This window comes from Bicyclus anynana, chromosome 11 (assembly GCF_947172395.1).
Source record: "Bicyclus anynana chromosome 11, ilBicAnyn1.1, whole genome shotgun sequence".
NCBI lineage: Eukaryota > Metazoa > Arthropoda > Insecta > Lepidoptera > Nymphalidae > Bicyclus > Bicyclus anynana.
In genome coordinates this window covers 13,123,096-13,143,562 of record NC_069093.1, presented here as the reverse complement: position 1 = coordinate 13,143,562, position 20,467 = coordinate 13,123,096, and the positions used below count along the sequence as shown (strand labels likewise).

Here is a 20,467-nt window from a genome sequence, read left to right as displayed (position 1 = left end):
GTGCATCATTAATAAAGCCAAAAAAAATTTAAAACAATTATATTTACAGAATAAACTCTTACAAATTAATTGTAACTAAAAATAAAACATTACAAACAAAATATTATAACAACTTAATGGTTAACAAACACAAAATTAACGTACACTAAAAGGCGGATCTATATGGAAAATACAAAAACACTTTTGGAAATGTCGAGCTTGTCAAATCTCCGCTAGGTATTTAAACGTATCCGAAAAAGGCAGGCAACTCAACTCTTTTTCTTGAAAAATGATGATTCTCTGCTGAGAAGGCAAATCTCTGCGACAACATTCGAACCATTTGCTTTTCTAATTCTAACGTTCATCTCCTAAACCATTGATTGCCAAAGTGATTCATCTGGCTTAAACAATAATTTAACCGTTATAGTTAATTTATATACTTTAAACTTGGACGATTCAATCTGGACCCTTAAAAACTGCTACCTACCAAGATCACCACGATCCAATCAGCATATGTGTCTATCGTACTTACCATAAGCATGAGCTAACACACTTTTAGCTTTTATAAAAACACAATAGCCTGGCTATCACATTTTGAATGTGTATTCCTTTTTTTTGGCTTTACGGTTCTGAGTTCTAACCCTTTTAAGCTAGTCTCTTGCGTATTCATCTTGCCCTATTACATATTGCACGAAAAACTCGGGTGTCTACTCTCGTATTCATTTAGGTTTCTTCTTAATCCTTATTAACAGAACATAAAGGTCTGTTGTCACCAAACACTGCATTTTTGCACAGGGTTCATAGGTGATCCAGGTGGACACTGGAATTCTCTGGCAAAGTCCACCGAGTTTGACAGTGTTCCAATAACCCTGAATCTTCCTGGTGAGTGGACCGCTGTTTTGAGTTTGTTGCGCATCGCTTCAGGTCGCATTGCGCCACACCACACCTGGAAATTTATATTTTTTCAAGAATAACTAAAAGACCTTTGGGGTTAGTTCCCACCATCACGATTCGCTACGTTCAATAATTTTGTCCGACCGACATGAATATCACATACACAAAGTATCATCATTAATTATTATTAGGTAGCATTAGCCATTATTAGTTTGTTAGTCAGAAGCACAACCAAATTTGGCCTTTCTTCTTTACTCTAACTACGCGAAAAATCCGTGACAGCACTTGCTCTGCTTTTGTATTTGAGTTCGTGCATTTGTTTGGATTTGAGTTCGTCGATAAGGAGCTTAATTATGAAACAAACGGAAAAATCTTGTAGAACGGAAACAATCCCAAAAAAAATATGGTCTAATAAATTAAAGAAATCAAAGAAAACAGTAAAGATATCTCAATAGTGATAGCAGTCATACCAAAACTATTCTCATTAGGTGTCTCTGACTGTCCTCATGAGAGGAAATCCATGGGAGACGATATACCAACACATGCTGAGAGCATACTTACGCCAGACTTATCTAATAGGCCCCATTAGATAAGTCTCTTTAAATAGTTGAGCTAAACAAGCCTCAATGGCGGTTTATTATGAATCTTATTATCCTCATCAAACAACTTAGGTTCTAGGATCTAATTTAGAATAGAAGCGTCATTCACCTGCGCAAAATTCAAGAAGAACAGCTGTTTGTGTGTGTGGTTGAGACCTGGAAGAGTCTCATCAGCTGCATCGTGGTGCAGCAGCCAGTCTTGGTACGCGCGGAAAGCTTGCTTCACTCCACCGTTGTCTGCTATGTTTTCTCCCTGAAATAAATTTTTGGAGATCACTTAAATAATACAAACAAAGCAAAAATAGGAGATTAAGATCTTTTCCAGAAAACCCTTTTTGTAGGCTCCTTAATGGCAGTGTCACTGTAGCTCAGGCAAGAGTAAGAAATCTAAATTAAATTGTGCTTTATGGCAAGAAGAACGGAAGATGTTAGAAAGTACTCTAATTGTGTCATCTATGAAACTCGGACAACGGCTCAGGGGGGAATAAAAGAATACTTGATAGCCCAGTGGATATGATATGACTTCTGCCCTCGACTCGGATTGTGCAGGTTTGAATCCGGTCCAGGACATGCATTTTCAGAAATTAAATATCACGTGTTCCAAACGTTGAGGATGAGAAAATTTGCATACTTGTGAATTTTCTGAATACTCTACGCTTGTGAAATATATCTTTTTGGACTTTTAGTGTAATCCCTCTTATTGTGAGAGAAGACACGTGTTCAACAGAGAGCTGAATATGGGTTGTTAATGATTATATTAGTTACCTACTTAGGAATTAAGTTAAAATTGTATAACCAAAGTTGCTGCTAAAATGCTCTTACTTGCGTGTTAACTCCATCCAACTTCATATTGACCTCCGGCACGACATACCGGCCGTACTGGTCGATGAGGCACTGGGCGCGCTGGTGGAACACCTCGATGGCTCTGTCGGACCACCAGCGGTGGAGGTTGCCTTCACAGTCGAACAGTCGACCTTTGTCGTCGAAACCGTGTGTTATTTCGTGCCCTAAAGGAACAAAAGCACGTTCAGGTAAACAAAAAAAAAATCGGTTTTCTTTTATCATTATCATCATCATCAACATCATCATCATCATTATCAGCCGATAGATGATGATATATGTCCACTACTGAACATAGGCCTCTTGTAAAGACTTCCAAACACAACGGTCTCGAGCCGCAGGTATTCAACTATTCTATATTACCCGCTTGATGTTTTCCCCTTGATGGCTTGTTGCCATTTCATCATCTTGGTATTCTACGTCCATACACTCTTTTATATGCCACGCCCATTGCCACGAGTATAAAAGACTTTGATTTTACTGCGGATCCCCTCATTTCTGATTCGATTACGCAGACATACCCCGACATAGCTCGCTTTATCGCTCGCTGAGTGCTTCAAGGCCTTCATATGAGACCCTTATGTGTTCATTTTATCGTTGAACACATAAGGGTCTCATATGTATGTATGTATGTATATCGTATACACGTTAGGTATTTTTTAAACGCTTCATTAATTATCATACGCATCATTAATTTCAATATGTTAATTGTGCTACATTAATTACTTAGCAAAAAGTTATTACTCACTTGCCTGCTGATGCGTAGGTCGTATCATGTTAAATTTATCACCTAAGTATGAAAAATGAACAAACCGATAACTACGCCGATCCCTCCAAAGTTGAGTGATCTAGGGAAGTGCCTGTGGTAGAAGGGCGGTTGAAGGATGCCGGCGGGGAACATGATCTGGTTCTTGTTCCTGCTGTAATAGGCGTTCACTACAGCTGGTGCGGTGTTCCACAAGGTTTTGTTGACGGGCTGTCCTATTCTGGAATTGTTTAATAAATATATCGATACAAATAGGTGTGTTTGTGATTTCAAAATAACTGTTTTCTCAAGTGCTGATAGTTACTACACGATAGTTAGTTAGTACACGATACTAAAACCGAATCGAGGTTTGTTAAATCTCTGTCTGTTTGTCCGTAGACGAAGTCATATTGATACTGATATTTTTGTAGCTTCGTTGATGTTTTAAAGCATACTCGTTAAGTGCATTTTTTGTAGTAAATTAACTTTGAACTTTTGTTAAATTAAAAAGTCAAGTGCACAAAGATTGCCAGTTATTCCTGTGACAATAAATTGGTCATGATTGTTTTTTTTTTCATTCTTGACAAGTTAGCCCTTGACTACAATCTCACCTGATGGTAAGTAATGATACAGTCTAAGATGGAAGCGGGCTAACTTGTTAGGAGGGGGATGAAAATCCACACTCCTTTCGGTTTCTACACGACATCGTACCGGAACGCTAAATCGCTTGGCGGTACGTCTTTGTCGGTAGGGTGGTAACTAGCCACGGCCGAAGCCTCCCACCAGCCAAATTAAATTTAATTAAATGGAAGGGTCCGATTTTTATAGTTCTTCAGTTTCTAGTTACGGTTCACAACACTTGTTATTTTATAAATTCTTACGAGTTTACGATGATTTTCTTATTTGACCGGAAATAACTTACCTCGATTGTTCCATTTTAGTTAAGTGTTGAAGAATATTCAATATGTTCTCAAAATATTTATCCGGATGTATCCTAACTTCCTTATACCGTTCATCCAGTTCTTTCTTGTTCAAAATGAAATCTGGATACCCAATGCGCAACATCATCGAATCTACCTTGTGTCCCGCAAGTTTTTTGGTTTCACTATCTATCCAATCGGTGGTGTGCAGTAGTTCTCTGAAAGCCTGTTGAATTTCTCTTGTCATTGTCAAAGTATCGTTTTTGCTCATTTCGTCGAAGTATTTTTGTACGAACATCGAGCCTAAAGCCATCCCCATGTTGGAATTGACTTGCGATATACAATTCTTCCATCTTGGCGGCGCTTGTTCTCGGCCGAATAAAATGTAGTAGAATCTAGAAATAGTTGTTGTTTTATCAGTGCCCCCACCAAGAATCTAGAACATAAGTTGTTGTTGTGTAACATTCCTCACACCAAATCGAGGAAAATAAAAGATGCACAGCCGTACCATCCTTTTCTCAAAGCCATTCAGGTCATTTTCAACGCCCTGTAACTTCGTTATGAATTAACCAAGAAAAACAATTTTATTTCGGGTCTTCAATACCAGTTTTTGTGATAGATTTGACCAACCAAACTTATCCAAGAAACTAAGACTAAATCCATGTCCAATATCAGTAATAGCAATCAAGATGTAGCACTAATTTGCGGTTCCAAAATTGGTATTTTTATAGTAACAGCTCGTGATATTGAATACCTTGGGGAGATATTTGATAAATCTAGCTAGAAACATACAGAATGGCTTTCGTCAAATCAAAAATTGGTTTATTTTTAGCATGGTCTATTGTAAAGATCATTGTACTCACTGTTGTTTGGCAGATTGGAAGCGATCGTCCAGGTTGTTCACTCGATGCCTGACGAACCGCCACAGCAGGTAATTTGATAAAGTGCTCTGATCCGTCTTCTTTATCAATTGGACTAAGTGCTAAAGCAGACAAAATATAGCAAAGTAGATAATAAAGCAGAGTTCTAAGGAACACATTTGAAAATAGATTTTTAGTAAACAATTTTCTTTACGTAAACTTAAAAACAGCCTTTTACTTTTAGCGAAAAGAGATTCAATTAAACTTTTATATTTATAAAAAATGAGAAAGAGTTTCTATGTCAGATAATTATAAGATTTATAGAGTAAAGTTAGTACTTACTCTGACGTAGTTTAGTGCAAAGAGTACAACCGTTTCTTGAGCATGTACCGTCCTATTCATAACTATGCAAAGGTATCTCCTCCAATGTATTTCTGGAACTAATCGCTCCATCTTTGCAAGAGTCATACGTCTATAGAGTTCCGATACATTTCGTCTGTCTTCTGGCGCTGAAGTTATTTTTGCCAATCTGTTTTTAATAATACATTGAAGGCACTAAATTTAAAATATAATATTTCTCTGATGGTGACATTTCAAGTTCAGGGCTGCTTAAAAATGTTACAAATCAATGTCTATAAGCAAAAGTATAAAGTAGAGATTTATTTTACTTACTCAATTTCAAACTGGATCAGATTATCTGCACTAGTTTTAACATGTCTAGGCTCACCACCCAGTAATAGTGTGATTTTTGTTAAATATTCTTTGTAAGCTTCCAGATACATTTTGTTGGATTTTTGGAGAAAATAATCTCTTGTCGGCAAACCTAAATAAATCCAATATTAATAATTATTACATTTGTTACAAATACAAAATTAATTAAAAAAATATTAAACAAATTGGTTACCAAGGCTGGTTTGATCAAATTGAATGACAAATTCATCAGAATTTTTAATGTCAGGGCCTACCCATTCCGATATTAAGATATCGTTATTGTATAATCTAAGTTTAGCCATAAGTTCTAGCCAATCAAAATCCTTCCCGTTCCAATCACGCTTCAATATTGGCCACCCGCCTAAAGAATCTAGTAAATCTAAAAGGGGTTGGTGTCCTCTTCTTTTCAAAATGTCATGGTTCATGCAAGATTTGAAGAGAAATCTTGCTTTTAGGGCTGCATCGTCTGTTATCAAACTTTTATCTCGTTCAGTTTTGTCCTGGGCTTTAAATATTATTGTACTTAAAGGTTCTATTCTTTTTAATCTTTTAAAAAATGATCCTTTTCTACTTTTAGAGCCTTTACTCAAACCAATAGAACGTTTTTTCTTTGATATCAAGTTCTCAGTTTTGTAATTGCTTAAGAGATATCTTCTATGTCTATTAATATAATTCTTTTTGTGTTCCTTTTCAAATACACATTTTCGTAACTTGAACTTCGGTTTCTTTAATTCTTTTACCTTTTTATCCAAATATCTACGTATACGATTGATTATTTCAGACTTATCCTTTCTTGTGTTGTTAAACTCATTATAAATGTTATATTCTGTTGAATTTACCTCATCAGTGTTAATTACGACATCTAGGTCTAAATCAAGTGATTTACTGGGACATTTACAATGGTGTGACATAGTCAAAAAGTTATCTTTCACATCTAAATGTGAACCTGGATAATTGGTTGATACGTATTCATTTTTCCTGAATTCTAATAGATCTTTTAATACTGTGTCTAAATTCTCCCTTAACATTTCAAAAGTATCGTATCTGTAACAAAATACAGTATTCATTGTAATTAAATTTTGTATTTAACAGTACTTATCTAATCGAAGTATACAATGCTTTTTCTAAAAGGAGAAATATTTTTTAATAAGACGCATTACTCATTTGAAATTTCAAACTAAGGCTGAAAATTAATAGGCCATTTCAAAAGCTTAATAAATAGATATAAATAGTCAAAGCTGTCATTTATAAATCATTGCTGTAACTTACCCAGCTTTATCAGCTGGAATAGGATTAAGAGTAGGCCAATTTCCACAAGCGTACTGATAAAAGTCATGACAAGGATCGGCTCCTGCATCCATGTATTGTTTCATTATGTTTGCTTGAGTTAACCTGATACTTTGCTTTTCACCTTGACCTTTCCAAAATGCGTGAATGCCTAAATTAGAAAAAAAATATATAAATATAGCTAGTAAAGAAAATATGTTTATGTATTTGATTGTGTTTGAAGAGTTGTGTATGATTGGTTTTGTACGTTGACTTGTGAACTTGACTTTCAGCTGTTGCTAATTGAATGATGAGAGTAAAGACACAATCAATAATTTACTACTTCTTTATCAGGATGTGTATAATAACTAGCGCAATTTGTAATGACGTAACAATGAACAAATACATGCATTTGTTTTAGTCTTTCAAAATATACTTAATTGATATTTCATAATTACCAGACCCTGTAGACTTAGCATCGCCTGAAATTTGTGATTGGACAATTCCCATATCTTATCTCCCATAACTCCGATATTTTTTAAATTTTCGACTAGTAAGTACTTCCCCTTTCTTTCCCACATTTTATAAATGTAAAATGTTTAAAAAATATATTTTTCATCATCAGAAAATAACCTACAACTGTTTGAAAGGAATAATTTACCTGTGCTGCTGTATGATTTGACTGGTTTGTATATGTGTGCTGCCGAACCCATTTCACCTTCTTCAAGTTCAGGTTGCCGGCGTACTTGTTCAACATCGTCCAATGGACCACGGTCTACGTAAATATCTTGATGCACGACACTTTGAAAGAAAATAATAAATAAAGACTAATATTATAAACGCGAAAGTTTGTATGGATGTATGTTTGGATATTTGTTTGGATGTTTGTTACTCTCTATTGCCGTTACTACTGAAGCGATTTGGCTGAAATTTGGAATAGACATAGATTTTTTGATGGTATGAATGTTTGTTACTCTTTCACGACTCGGCTACTGAAATGAATCACCTGAAATTTGAAGTAGAAATAGATTAAAGTCTGGATTAATACATAGGCTTCTATTTATCCCGGAAAAATCCATGGTTCCCGAAGGATTTGTGAAAAACTAAATTCAACGCGGACGAAGTAGCGGGCGTCCGTAGTAAAGATTATAAAATTAATAAAGATATACATAAGTGAAAGATAATATATTCAGATAAGCAATTTTCTTTCTTTTGTAGTGATATTGAAGAGACTCACCGTAGTTTTATTAATTTACAGAATTCGCAAAATATTTATACAAATGGTCATTCGATTAAATCAAAGTATCAAAGGATGAAGTAGAAATAAAACTAACGTTTTCTTAAAAGCAACTAACATTAATTAAAATTAGGAGAGTATAAATTAATTCGTACCAAAAATATGTCTAGATCTTGACTAATCGATATATGTATATGATTATATTACCTGTGTATGGTTCGCCCATCGTCATCTTGTTCTTGCGAATCGCTTTGGTATTCCGGTTCGGCTACATCCTCTTCTTCATCATCTTCACCTTCACCTTCTCCTTCATCATGTTCGTTAGTCTCATCAGTTTTGTAAGGAATTTGACTTGCGTGTCTGCGTAGTTAATTTTCAAATCTAAGTTTATAAAAACACAAGGGAATCGGACATTCCTACATGCAACATAGACTAGAGGAAATAGCGAATTTGTCTTTGATAATTATTTCAACATGACTGTAAGTTATTAAATCTAATTCTTGGTATATTTTAAATCTATGCATTCCAGTTTAGTAGTTAGGCCGTGAAGTGAAATAAACAATCGCACATTTGTATTTACAATATTAATAAGAATATCAAAATCTATTAATTGTCGTGTGTACGAGTATGCACAACGCAGAGGGTAAAATAATAGATGAAACAGAGAAATTTATTTCTAATAAACATTCAGTTTTAATGATCCTTTGCAATGGAAGATAAATTGCTCGTAATTCATACAAGTAATGTTTATTGTACTCCAATAATATTTGACATTACCAACATGCAAAAAAAAGATCACAGCTCCAAGTGAAATAAATAAGAAGCATCTATAACTTTATCAATACGAGTACTTCCTACTCCTAGCAGGCTTACCTACTTGGAGGGAAATGTATTATTGTATATCGGCCATTAAAAAAAATGTGTACCTTTAGGACACTAGACATGTAGCAGATCTTGTGGGTGAATATGCTACCATTTCCGAGTTCAATAAAATCTTAGAAGGTTGAATAATGATTTCCGTAATATGAGTTCAATTGAAGGCAATATAATATGCAAGTATCGTAATGACGTTATAGCCCTGAGGATAATATGATCTCTGCTTTCAGAGGGCGTAGGTTCGAATCAGGTCCGGGGCATGCACCTTCAACTATTCAGTTGTGTGCATTTTAAGCAATTAAATATCACGTATCTCAAACGGTGAAGGAAAATATCGCGAGGAAACCTGCATATCTGAGAATTTTCTTAATTCTCTAGGTGTGTGAAATCTGCCAATCCGCATTAGGCCAGCGTGGTAGACTAAGGCCTAACTCCTCTCATCCTGAGAGGAGACGCGTGATCAACAGTGAGCCGAATATGTGTTAATAATGAGGATGATGATCTACGTAATGGTACAGAACTTATATACAGCCCTACTAAATTTACAGTTTACAAGGAATTTAACAACGATTTTTCTGTGTGTCTATTAGATTTGAATTTCGGACCTAATGGTAAAGGCAAAGGTACGAGTAGTCCTTTCAGGATTTTTGACCCTCGTTTAGGATACGTATGTCACTCACTCATAATCTTGTGATGCAAAACTAAAACGGCTTCTTCTTTTAACTCTGGCTGGTGATCGCTGCTTATTTCCAAAGCCATCCCAAACTAATATATCATTGGTAACATTTCCCTGATACAACTCCGATTTTGTACTCTGGTCCTTTCGAGAGAGTACAATTTCATCGGGAGGTAGAAACGACGTTCGGAAACCTTGGAACACGTCCCTTTCTTCAGGATCCAATCGCTCCAATCTAGTATAGCTCGGCACGTTCTTAACTGTGAACTGATCAGACGAATCGCCCAAAACGTCCAACGGTCGCTTCGATATAAAATAAGCCGCCGTGAATAGTGTCGTTACTAATATAAGTAATAGAAATCTGTGTAAATTTGCACTTTTCGGTTTTACTGTTACTGTTCGGAGTGGCGTGTCAACACGCGCCATGACAAGTTCTGACTGACGCGTCTGACTGTGTCAGAAAATCCTGCGAGATTTGTAAGTGGAACATCACAATAACGTAGTTGCTATTACAATACAAACATATTAAAATTGTCAGTTTGTTCGTTGTTAGTTTAACTTTAATACTTCTATTACGTAAATCGTTGACAGGTGCAGCCAAACGCGATACCTTAAGGTCACGAGTTTAAGCGAAAAATGCTTTTTTATACAGATTTTTCTTTTGTTTTATGTAGGTACTTCTTGTGTTGTAATTTTTTAATCTAATAAACCTTTTTCTATTTCTAGTTTTTAGAACTATGTCTACAAAGCTTATTTTGCTTATCTAACTTTATTTTCCTTCACCGTTTGAAACACGTGATATTGAATTAAAGAAAACATCGTGAGGAAACTTGCATACTCTATAGCTTACAGAGGGTATTATATTTACTATTGACAATTTCACGAGTTCTTCCAATTATATCTAATACACATATAATTTTTTTTTCCTTCGTTAATTTTTTAGGTAATAATAAGTAAAATTCAAAAATAAAAATAAATTGTTGCGAGCAGTGTCGCAGAATGACATTAGTTGTTGGTAAACTTATACAACGTCCATTGTTAAGCTAAGCTGACCCTGGGACAGTGTGCCGGGAACATTGTGAGCAATCATCCTCGTCGATTGAACCCAATTACGTTTGTACCTGACACACACGTGTGTTATTTCGCGAGATACGAACTACGAAGAACGCCCTTAGAGATTCTGTCCGTCTCCGTACGTTCATCAAACTTCTGCGATTGTCCAAAACCAGATGACGCAAAACCACATTAAATATTGTTATGACGTAGGTAATTACGCGCTTCTTTTACATTAACTTAGTGGCAAACTTTTATGTCGCACATTCTAAGTTATTTTGCCTAAATGCTTTGGGGTCTTAGATTTGGAGGGAAGAAGATAAATACATAAGTAAAGCAGAGTTAAAACTTTTATTGTTTTTTAAAAACTTTTTTTGTTTTGTAAATTTTTTGACTTATCGGATTCGTTTTTAAGTATAGAAACTTTGCTAATAATAGCTATAAAAAAACTTAAATCAATAAGACATTGATTAATAAAAAATATAACAGTCAATAAGTGTCAAAAAGAAAGAAATTGTAAACAGCTCTGTAAACAGTGTTTATAAACTAATGATATAAAAATAAACATATAGGTATTACAACTTGTAAAAATACCCGTATTATGGCTTTTTCTGAAGTGTCAAGTCAAATACGCCTGATGATGGACTCGCTTTTGTCTGAAATATCTGGTAAATCAAATGTTTTATTATATACTAAATATGTACTAAAGATAACTACCTAAAGCAACTCATAGTTAGAAGAGCCGATTGATATTGGTATCCCAAGGTACTGGAATGATGACCCGGCACCAGAAAGAGCAGTGTTAGTCGACCAAGTAGGTGGACTGACGATATTAAACGGATTGCAGGTAGCAGCTGGATGCCGGAGGCTCAAGACTGTGTTGTTTGGAAGTCCTTAAGAAATGTCTATGTCCAGCAGTAGACGTCCATCGGCTGATAATGATGATGATGAAAGCAATTCATCTTAAGTAGGCATTACAAGAATAACTACTTGGGAATAATTCCTAGGTTACGATGATCAAAGGGAAGAGAAATTGGAATTCAACAAGCACTTGTCAGCAACTAAATCCTGGTATGCCCGAATATCTTGTGCAAACAAAAAGCGATTTATCCTAGCCTTATTGAAAGATGTGCGCAGTGCTTGGACGCTAGCACTAATTTTGAAATCAATATGGAACTGTCGGCCAAAAGATGCTGTGATGTCCGTATCTGAGTAAGTTCAATATGACTTAACAGTCGTACTTTGCATTAAAATATTAGCCATTGTCTTTAAAACCTTCTATGTATATCCATATCATCAATAGATACATATAAGTAAACAAAATTTAGTGTGTCTATCTGTGATTACTAAATAACTGTTTTTTTTTTTCATGTGCTTGAGGCTTTTTACACGAAACATAATCGAGTTTTATATTTTGTCTGTCTGTCTGTTTATTTGGGCTAATCTTTAGAACAGCTGAACCAATTTTAATGGGACTTGCACTATTGTATCACCTCGCAGATATTGGGCAGCGCATTCTCACCGCTTGCTTTCATTTTCTGCCCTAATGAAAGCAGAGAAATTTTGTCACATAATTTGATTTAAATACATTAATTGTATATGTAGGTAATACTATAAATTAGGTATACGACTCTAGTTGAGGGTGATGAAAATCTTAAAAATAGCAGTGAATCCGCATAATTATGCATAAGAACCGTTATCACTATCAAGATTGAATGGTTAGGAAGTCATTAATGCAGATTTTAAAAAGAACTGGAGCGATTATACTTCCTCGAGCAACACCATATTTTGGTATTTCGACACAGGTGTCCTATCTGACTTGTATATTTTAGACCCAAAGTATGGAGTAGCTACGATCAAGTCCCCATGGATCACAATAGAACTGCTCTACCATTGTCAACTCTTATAGAAGTAATGATGAGTGATCGAAAGTGGTTCCAGTCTCTTGTACCTGTTAGTATGTGTAGTATGTAAAGATTGGAATATAATCTCAACAGAGAATTTAGAATATAATTATGACCGGCTTATGATTAAAGTTTTTAATGGAGTTGGAATATCCAAATAATTATTGTAATAATTGTAGTATCCCACCCAATAAAAGTTCATAGTAAAATAATACGGAAAAAGTTGTGGTTAATAGTTTATATATAATATCTAATGAAAATCCATTTAATAGTTCATTTGAATATACAAAAACGACTGAGGCCTTTGTTTTATAATGTGTAAAGATTTTAATTTATTAGGAACGTCAAGCAGTAGTACTTTCGCAGCTGCTATCAATGTCAGGTGGTCCAGTCATGTGGGAGACTCTGAAGCGAGCACAGAAAATATACGACAGTCACGTAGAGATACAGCTGAACGATTTACTGAGATGCGAAGTGGTCCAAGAAGAGGTGCCACGGAAGAAATCCGCTTCAATTGTTGAAACGGTAAAATCTATACCCAAATTATAAATGCGAAGCGAAAAGCAAATATGTTATAGCACGGCTAAACCGCTGAATCGCTTTTGATGAATTTTAGTAAAGTGAGAATTTATATCTTAAAGCAGATCATAGGCTACTTTTTATTCCACAAAACTACATGGTTCCCGTTTGGGTGTGTGTAAAACAATTTCACGCTTTAAGTTTATTAAATAACTAGCAGACCCGGTAGAGAAGAAGTACACATGAGTCAAAGCGAAGCTAGACTTATGTGTACTTCTTCCCTACCTAGGAGTAGTGTACACTACTCCTACTTTACCCTAAAGTTTGCCGCCCTTGGTAGGGTGCCCAGCATGCAGGCAGCATTCCCGCGTTGAATTGCGATTTAACTATTAATATATAACATTTTTTTTTCAGGGAGGCCCTGAGGCCTGTGAAGAGTCTGGGCGATCCTGCCCAATTACATTATGTACCTAAATATTAATAATACAGTATACAATATTATGTATTATTAATATTTACAGTAATTAGAAAACTTTTTGTATAAAGTAAAATGTTATGTAATTTCAGACATCGATTAAGAAAGAAACTACTAATACAGCAAAAAAGAAAACCACCGAGGCTGAGTTGTTAAAAGCTAATACTGAGTCACCAGCTCTTCAAGCACAAATAGAGGTTTTCAGGATAATTACGAATATTTATTTTTGGGGGGTATAATTAGAATAATTAACTCTATTTTCTCTACTATATTTCTCATCTAAATTATGACTTTGTTAAGATCTTGGTCTCGATGGACTCCGTTTATGCACCGAGTTTGGTTGACATGGACATAATTATGAGGAATTTAGATTTGAATGAAAGATATTTGGTACCAACTTAAATCTCAATTTTTATTCTGGTATTTATTTAAATTTAAATTTTTAAATTAGGTAAGAACTTCAGAAATTAATATAATGCTTAATGTTGTATCTTTGATTCTTTTAGTTGGAAACTAATTTAGCACTATGGGCATCAACAGTTAAAACACTGAAAGACCAAATGAAATTGGAAGAATTGGAGATGACCTATAAGAGTGGAAGCACAAAGGTTTGGAAAGTGCATCGGCAAAAACCTGAAGTCGTGGAAACTGTTGATTTAGTATGTTTTGCGAACAAGTTATTTTTTAAACAAGTAGAAATACTTCAGAGACAATATTTGGATAGAATAGATTTGAATACTATATTGGCAAAAAGGCGTTTCTTGAAGAGCTACAATATTTTATACCTACTAAAAAATCACTGTTGAAGAGTATAATAAAAATCAATATTCACACCGGGTTGTTACTAATAAGGTCACTGTAATTTATTGTATTCGAAATCCCTTAGGACATAAAATAATTTATACCTACTCAGTCAATGATGTTAGAAGAAAAAAGAGGTAGACAGGTTATACGTGGACTGCAAGTGTCACGTTAAAACTGTGTTAATTAGCAAACCTGAGTTTAGTCGCCGCACTGTCATCGCGCCGTTGACAGCGCTGCTGATATATTTTTATGTACCACTTGTAAACATCGAATGTGGTTTATGAATGTAATTACCCCCTTTATCCCCACATGATGTGGGGCTTAACGTCCTCCTTAACTTCGAAAAATGTAATTCCAAGGTCAACCTGTTATTTTAAGTTAAATTACGAGTAATACTTAATTTCCTGAAATTTTCAGATTCAGTTACTTCCTTCGGCTATAAGCAAGCGTATTTTAATCTATTTGAACACTAGCCAGTTAATGGACTGTGCCCGTGTTAATAAGTACTGGGCACATTTAGTTGAGGAACTTCGCGCAGAAATACAAACAAGACTAAAAATCGACATCGAATTGGAAAAACTACGAGTATGATATTTTCTAATGACGTTTTTCAAAATTTATGTTTTACCTTCAACTGTTTTGAGGTAATATAGAGAAGAACCAACCTGCAAATGCTGTGGCGAAGATTATAGAGAACGCACTCCATAAGTTGAAACTCTAGCTAAGGGTATTTAGCAAGAGGAGCATAAGGAGCGAGCGAAGTACCATTACTTATCTAGAGTTTCAGCTTAGAGAGTGAGCGAAATACCCTTAGCTAGAGTTTCAACTTATGGAGTGCGTTCTCTATAATCTTCGCCACAGCATTTGCAGGTTGGTTCTTCTCTAGATTACCTTAAAACAATTAAAGGTAAAACATATTATATTTTATTCCAAAATTAATCCTACTAATATTATAAGTACGGCGTCAGTCCCAGTTATTATTACCGAATTACTGATTGTTTGAGAGTGATAGTTACACAATCAAATCACCGTAAACCTGCCAGTCTAAATTGGGTCAGAGTAGTGAGTACCACCAAGTCCTGCTAACGGAGAGGATATAAAATTATTATTTTTACTATATTGCAGGAAAATATCATTAAGAATAACAAAGGCTTAGAACAATTGAAGAAGTTCAACCAAGAAGAATTGGGATCAATTATGACTTTAGGCGTCAGCTCAACAGGTGTTAGACATACAAAGGAGCGTTCCAGTCCTGTTGTTAGCAACAAATCTTGCTCTTTGTCGCTTACCACTGCGATGAATAAACAACGGAAAATACCTCGCGTTCGCACTGTAAGCTTTACGACGATTTTATAATAATTTAAATAATAAACAGTGAATACCATCGTCTTTAACAGACAGTCACTTATGCCTAGTTCGGATTACTTTAGCGCTTTTAGTCGAGTATGAACAATTTTTGAATAAATTTACCACCCAAAAATCGTTCGCCCTCGACTAAAATATTAAAGTAGTCCGAACTAGGCCTTAGCGTGGATTATTCGCCCTCAGTAGTTAGTAACCGATTTGGGATGTCTCTTAGGTAACATCCTAAACCATATTTTTATTGAATTGATTAAAAATGTACAACAATATGGCCGTTTTGAATGAAATTCTGATGAATGAATGATTTGATTTAATGATTTTTCACAGATACCTACAGATACCTATTAAAGATGACAATTTTGTTTGATAAAGAATTTTATAACACTAAGAACTTTCAGAATATTTATCAATAATAAAATTTACTATTAAATATCTACCTTACTTCAATACATCGGTAAACAGTTAATTTACTTTTATTTCAACGATTTTACAGAAACCTATTCAAAATATGAATGATTTGAACGAACGTTTAGAAAGACGTGGTGCCGCTGACGAAAACGTATGGAAATGGTGTAGAAACGTTCTGAAAATAAGCAAAAATTGTAACCAAATACAAGTAAGATCTATTTTCCGTAGAGTCGTAGATATAATAGATAAAAATACAATTTACGATTTATTTCTTAATATACCGGTATAATTATAGTTAAAAATTTATGAACAACTAGCGGACGCCCGCGACTTCGCCCGCGTGAAAGTCGTTGTAAACTTTCAACTACCCCTACCCTACCCTACCCCTACCCTACCCCTACCCTACACTACTCCTACCCTACCCTAACCCTACTCTACCCCAACCCTACCCCTACCCTACACTACCCCTACCCTACCCTACTTCTTTATTTTTTCCCCCCCCCCCCCGCGAGTCGCGTCGAGCGCGGCAACCGTTACACAAAAATAATCCATACAGCATGAATTAGTATGCACGCGCGATGGCTTAGCGTATTTCTTGTATAACTTTGGCGTTTCTTTACCGATTTATATGATTCTTTTTTTATTGAATAGGTAATAATGTTAACTTTTTTAGTAAGGGATGAGTGATGAGTGTTATAAACATAAGAGTAGACAAATTTAATTAGAAAGCTCCGAACTGCTAAGCTATCGGGAGTTACACGTGCTATTGTGAGTCAACCATAAAAGATAGACATATATATGCTGTTGTGTTTTTATAGATAATTTTAAGGAGAACATTTTCGTCATACATGATTTCTATGTAGCTTTAACCATTAAGGCTGTACACGCGACGGAAGCTTAAAAAATTGAGGACTTCTCCCGTTTTCTCAACATTTCTCTAAACTGCTCTGTTCCTATTGATCGTAGCGTAATAAAAAGTATACTATAACCTGCCCAGGAGTATGTAGAATAATTGTACCAAGTTTCGTTAAAATCCGTCCAGTAGTTTTTGTTTCTATAAAGAACATACAGACAGACAGACAGACAGACAGACAGACAAAAATTTTACTGATTGCATTTTTGGCATCAGTATCGATCACTAATCACCCCCTGATAGTTATTTTGGAAATATATTTCATGTACAGAATTGACCTCTCCACAGATTTATTATAAGTATAGATTGTTATTAGCTAAGGTGACAATAATCATCTATAACTTGGCAACTTCGTTCGTAACACTCCCGATGTTACGCGCGGGCCGAGCGGCGTGTAGCGATGAATGAAAGACCCACAACTGTCTGACTGTCATAAGAAAAATTTTTTTAATAAAAAATCTTTCTCAGATACCGGTTAAAAAAGGAGGAATACTTGCGATGACAACAGACACGTTCCCAGGTCCAACGGTGTCTAAAACAGTAAAAATACCGCTCAAGAAAGCACTTATAATGGACCCTACACAGAAGTAAGTAAGAAGTAGATACTTAAAAATAAATAGTACCTACTGGCGTAGCGACGGAGGACGATCGATGGACGGAGGATTGATTTTCAATAAGTTCCAATATGTTATTTTGGCTCGTTTAATAAAGTCTTTATTCAACGATATTATTAAGTCCAAATACCTACTTGTAATAAAGTATTTTAACCCTTTAAAATACTTTAATTAAATCCTCGTGTGTGTATCACGCTTGAGAAGATTGATTTTGAAACACCTGTGTGTGGATCAAGCTTCTAAAGATTGATTTCATACTCATATCATTTTGACCTTTTTTTTGTTGTTTTAACCTATTCTTGTCACACTCTAACTTATTTCACATGTAGTAAAAAGAACAAGGATGGCATATAATCACTCATAACCTGTACAAAACACGTCTGTGATTAGTACTGACAGTTTTTAAAACCGCGCTCTAGGAGCGCGGTCTACAGACGAGGATTTCAAAATCATATTTTTTTTTAATCTTTGTACATTAGGAGTGTTTTATTCTTTGGTAGAGTAAAATAATGTATAGAAAAAGTAAAAAACCAAAGACAATCTAGAAATAAAGGTAAAAATTTAAATTATAGCGCGTTTTGTGCGACAGTCGGGCAACTATCGCGCGTTCGGATTTCAAAATTTTATTGAAAATTACTTGTTTTTACTGCATTATTACATTTATTAATTAAAATTAGCTTGTTTAATAACAATTCCAACAAAAAAATATATTTAAATAGCTCCTATAGTACATTTTAATGTAATCGGGCGTTTTAAACACGCGTGACCTTGGAACGCTCGACTTTTAAAGATGGCTCCACAGTTGGTGCACTTAGAAATCCGACGACACAGTGGAGAGGTTAATAAAAAGTATTTTAACCCATGTAGGTACAAATTAAATTGGGGGACGAGGACGAATTTTCAGTTGTCCTCGGGCGACGAAAACCCACGCTACGCCACTGTTAAAATAAACACATAGACGAGTAAATAATCTAACTTAGCCGTGTACATAATAATATGTATTCTGTGACTTATTTTAGTATACGTTTTAATCTAAATAAGAAGTATTACCTAGGTACTTAAATTACATCATCCTAGTACCTATAACAAATGTTTAACTAAATTTCTTATTATGTAGTTAAATGTTTTATTCAATAAACACGTTGTAGGTTTGTCGTAGGTTTAAAATATATTGTGTGTGGTTATAAATTAATTTTTGATACAAATGATCGTTTTAATTGATAATTGAAACACGGCTAAAACTCACGTGATATTAGGTCGGAGTATGCCCGACTAGTTTCGAAGTCATGCGGGGCCCTTAGTCATTAGCTGGTTCTTGCAACGCGGCACGATCCAAACTGCAAGAACCAGCTCATGACCAAGGGCCCCGTATGGGTTATAACTATTCGGGCATACTCCGACCTAATAACACGTGAGTATTAGCCGTGTTTCATAATAATCAGTTAATATGAATAACACTCACGATAGTTTAAATTCGAAAATAATCGTTTTGATTGTTTGTTACAGGTTTCCTACTAAACCCAGAGAGATTGTCACAACTTCAAATACACGTACTTCTATGAACGATAGATTTGCTAAGCAAGCAGAAAATAAACACTACTGTACTCTTTGCTCGAAAGAATTAACAAGGCTCTACCCAGTTTGTAAGTGTTTATGTAACATGGAGAATTAACCTACCAAATTGAATATTGTTAAATTTTAAATAAAATATATCTACCACATGGATATTACTTCTTCGTCTCTGATTTCCCAAAAAGGTAGGTAACCTATTCTGAAATTACCTCAAAATCAAATTGCAGCACTTTTCCATCAACCTAGCCTAACCTAATAGTCCTAACATAGGGTAGTAAATTCTTTCATCCTTCAAACAAATGATTTTTTACACTGGAGTAAGTGGCTTAAATCAAGACAACACCGGCTAAGCACCGCCTTCATACTGATCAGCAATTAGAACATATTATGATGTTATTTTTCGCTTTTTAGTTTACTGGGTACGTTTTTAGGTTTTGAAGTCGGTTGTATTTTTTTATTAAAATTTTTATTATTTTTCCATTTTTAGTATAAAGTTTCATCTCAAACGAACACATCAGATCCCTAATGACAGTCACAACCCATCTTGGTACACAATTCTCAGCAATACAAATTAATCAAGCCCAAGCACAGGGTAGCTACCGTAAACCGTTAAGGGGTTCCCTTAATTGACCTTGGTCTTCATCATCAGCCCCCTAATGACAGTCACATCGCCATCGTCAAACTCAAAAGATATTAGCATCCAAAAGTGTTGTAACTTCTAGTACTTTAGAGAAGCACAGTTATCTAATTAGAAATCAATGCAAACAATACCAATGTTGGCCGGTGAAAACTAATCGCAGGTGGCGCCATCAGCGCTGGTGCCTTAAGATACTATAGTCTGTGGCGTTTTATAGCACGAAATTTAAAAGTGGCGCTTTTTAAAACAAATTCAACCTTATAATTTTGATATACCTACTTAAAAAAAATGATAGTGTGACTTTTTACATTTGACTTTAATTATAAGAATTCATGACAAAATAAAACACAAAACACTTCTTTCATATTTTTTTTATATTTTATTCATTACTAGCTAACGCCGCGCGGTTTCTCTCGCGTGGTTCCCGTTCCCGTAGGGATACGGGGATAATATATAACCTATAGCCTTCCTCAATATATGGGCTATCTAAAACTGATAGAATTTTTCAAATCGGACCAGTAGTTCCTGAGATTAGCGCGTTCAATCAATCAAACAAACAAACTCTTTAGCTTTATAATATTAGTATAGACAAGTTAGCCCTTG

The 20,467-nt window shown here is 35.1% G+C and overlaps 2 protein-coding genes across 5 annotated transcripts; one reads left to right on the top strand and one right to left on the bottom strand.

The window, feature by feature from the left end:
- Positions 1-24: 24 nt before the first annotated feature.
- On the bottom strand, positions 25-10,499 carry LOC112055910 (neprilysin-4). The gene is made up of 13 exons (XM_024096208.2): positions 9,608-10,499; positions 8,259-8,411; positions 7,476-7,615; positions 6,818-6,986; positions 5,742-6,592; positions 5,510-5,660; positions 5,180-5,366; positions 4,841-4,959; positions 3,980-4,372; positions 3,126-3,298; positions 2,295-2,479; positions 1,582-1,725; positions 25-925 (listed from the first exon to the last, which is right to left on the bottom strand). Exons 1-13 carry the CDS (start codon positions 10,027-10,029, stop codon positions 749-751), a joined length of 3,264 nt encoding a protein of 1,087 aa, XP_023951976.2. The 5' UTR covers positions 10,030-10,499; the 3' UTR covers positions 25-748.
- Positions 7,463-19,367, top strand: LOC112055917 (uncharacterized). 4 transcript variants are annotated; one of them, XM_052884292.1, is made up of 11 exons: positions 7,463-7,593; positions 11,664-11,868; positions 12,489-12,609; positions 12,900-13,085; positions 13,647-13,751; positions 14,061-14,213; positions 14,776-14,943; positions 15,484-15,690; positions 16,214-16,336; positions 17,510-17,628; positions 19,162-19,366. In XM_052884292.1, exons 1-11 carry the CDS (start codon positions 7,578-7,580, stop codon positions 19,325-19,327), a joined length of 1,569 nt encoding a protein of 522 aa, XP_052740252.1. In that variant the 5' UTR covers positions 7,463-7,577; the 3' UTR covers positions 19,328-19,366. The 4 variants fall into 4 exon arrangements, with proteins under 4 accessions (XP_052740252.1, XP_052740254.1, XP_052740255.1 ...); XM_052884294.1 differs by lacking the exon at positions 16,214-16,336 and having other exon boundaries at positions 19,162-19,367; XM_052884295.1 differs by lacking the exon at positions 14,776-14,943.
- The last annotated feature ends 1,100 nt before the right edge of the window (positions 19,368-20,467 follow it).

Coding starts and splice junctions, on each gene's coding strand:
- LOC112055917 (XM_052884292.1), top strand. Junction 13,086..13,646: donor CCGCTTCAATTGTTGAAACG/GTAAAATCTATA, acceptor ATGTAATTTCAG/ACATCGATTAAGAAAGAAAC. Junction 13,752..14,060: donor CTCTTCAAGCACAAATAGAG/GTTTTCAGGATA, acceptor TGATTCTTTTAG/TTGGAAACTAATTTAGCACT.
- LOC112055910 (XM_024096208.2), bottom strand. CDS start 10,029: ATGGCGCGTGTTGACACGCCACTCCGAACAGTAACAGTAAAACCGAAA. Junction 6,987..7,475: donor CAAATCATACAGCAGCACAG/GTAAATTATTCC, acceptor TTTCTAATTTAG/GCATTCACGCATTTTGGAAA. Junction 5,367..5,509: donor CTGATCCAGTTTGAAATTGA/GTAAGTAAAATA, acceptor TATTAAAAACAG/ATTGGCAAAAATAACTTCAG.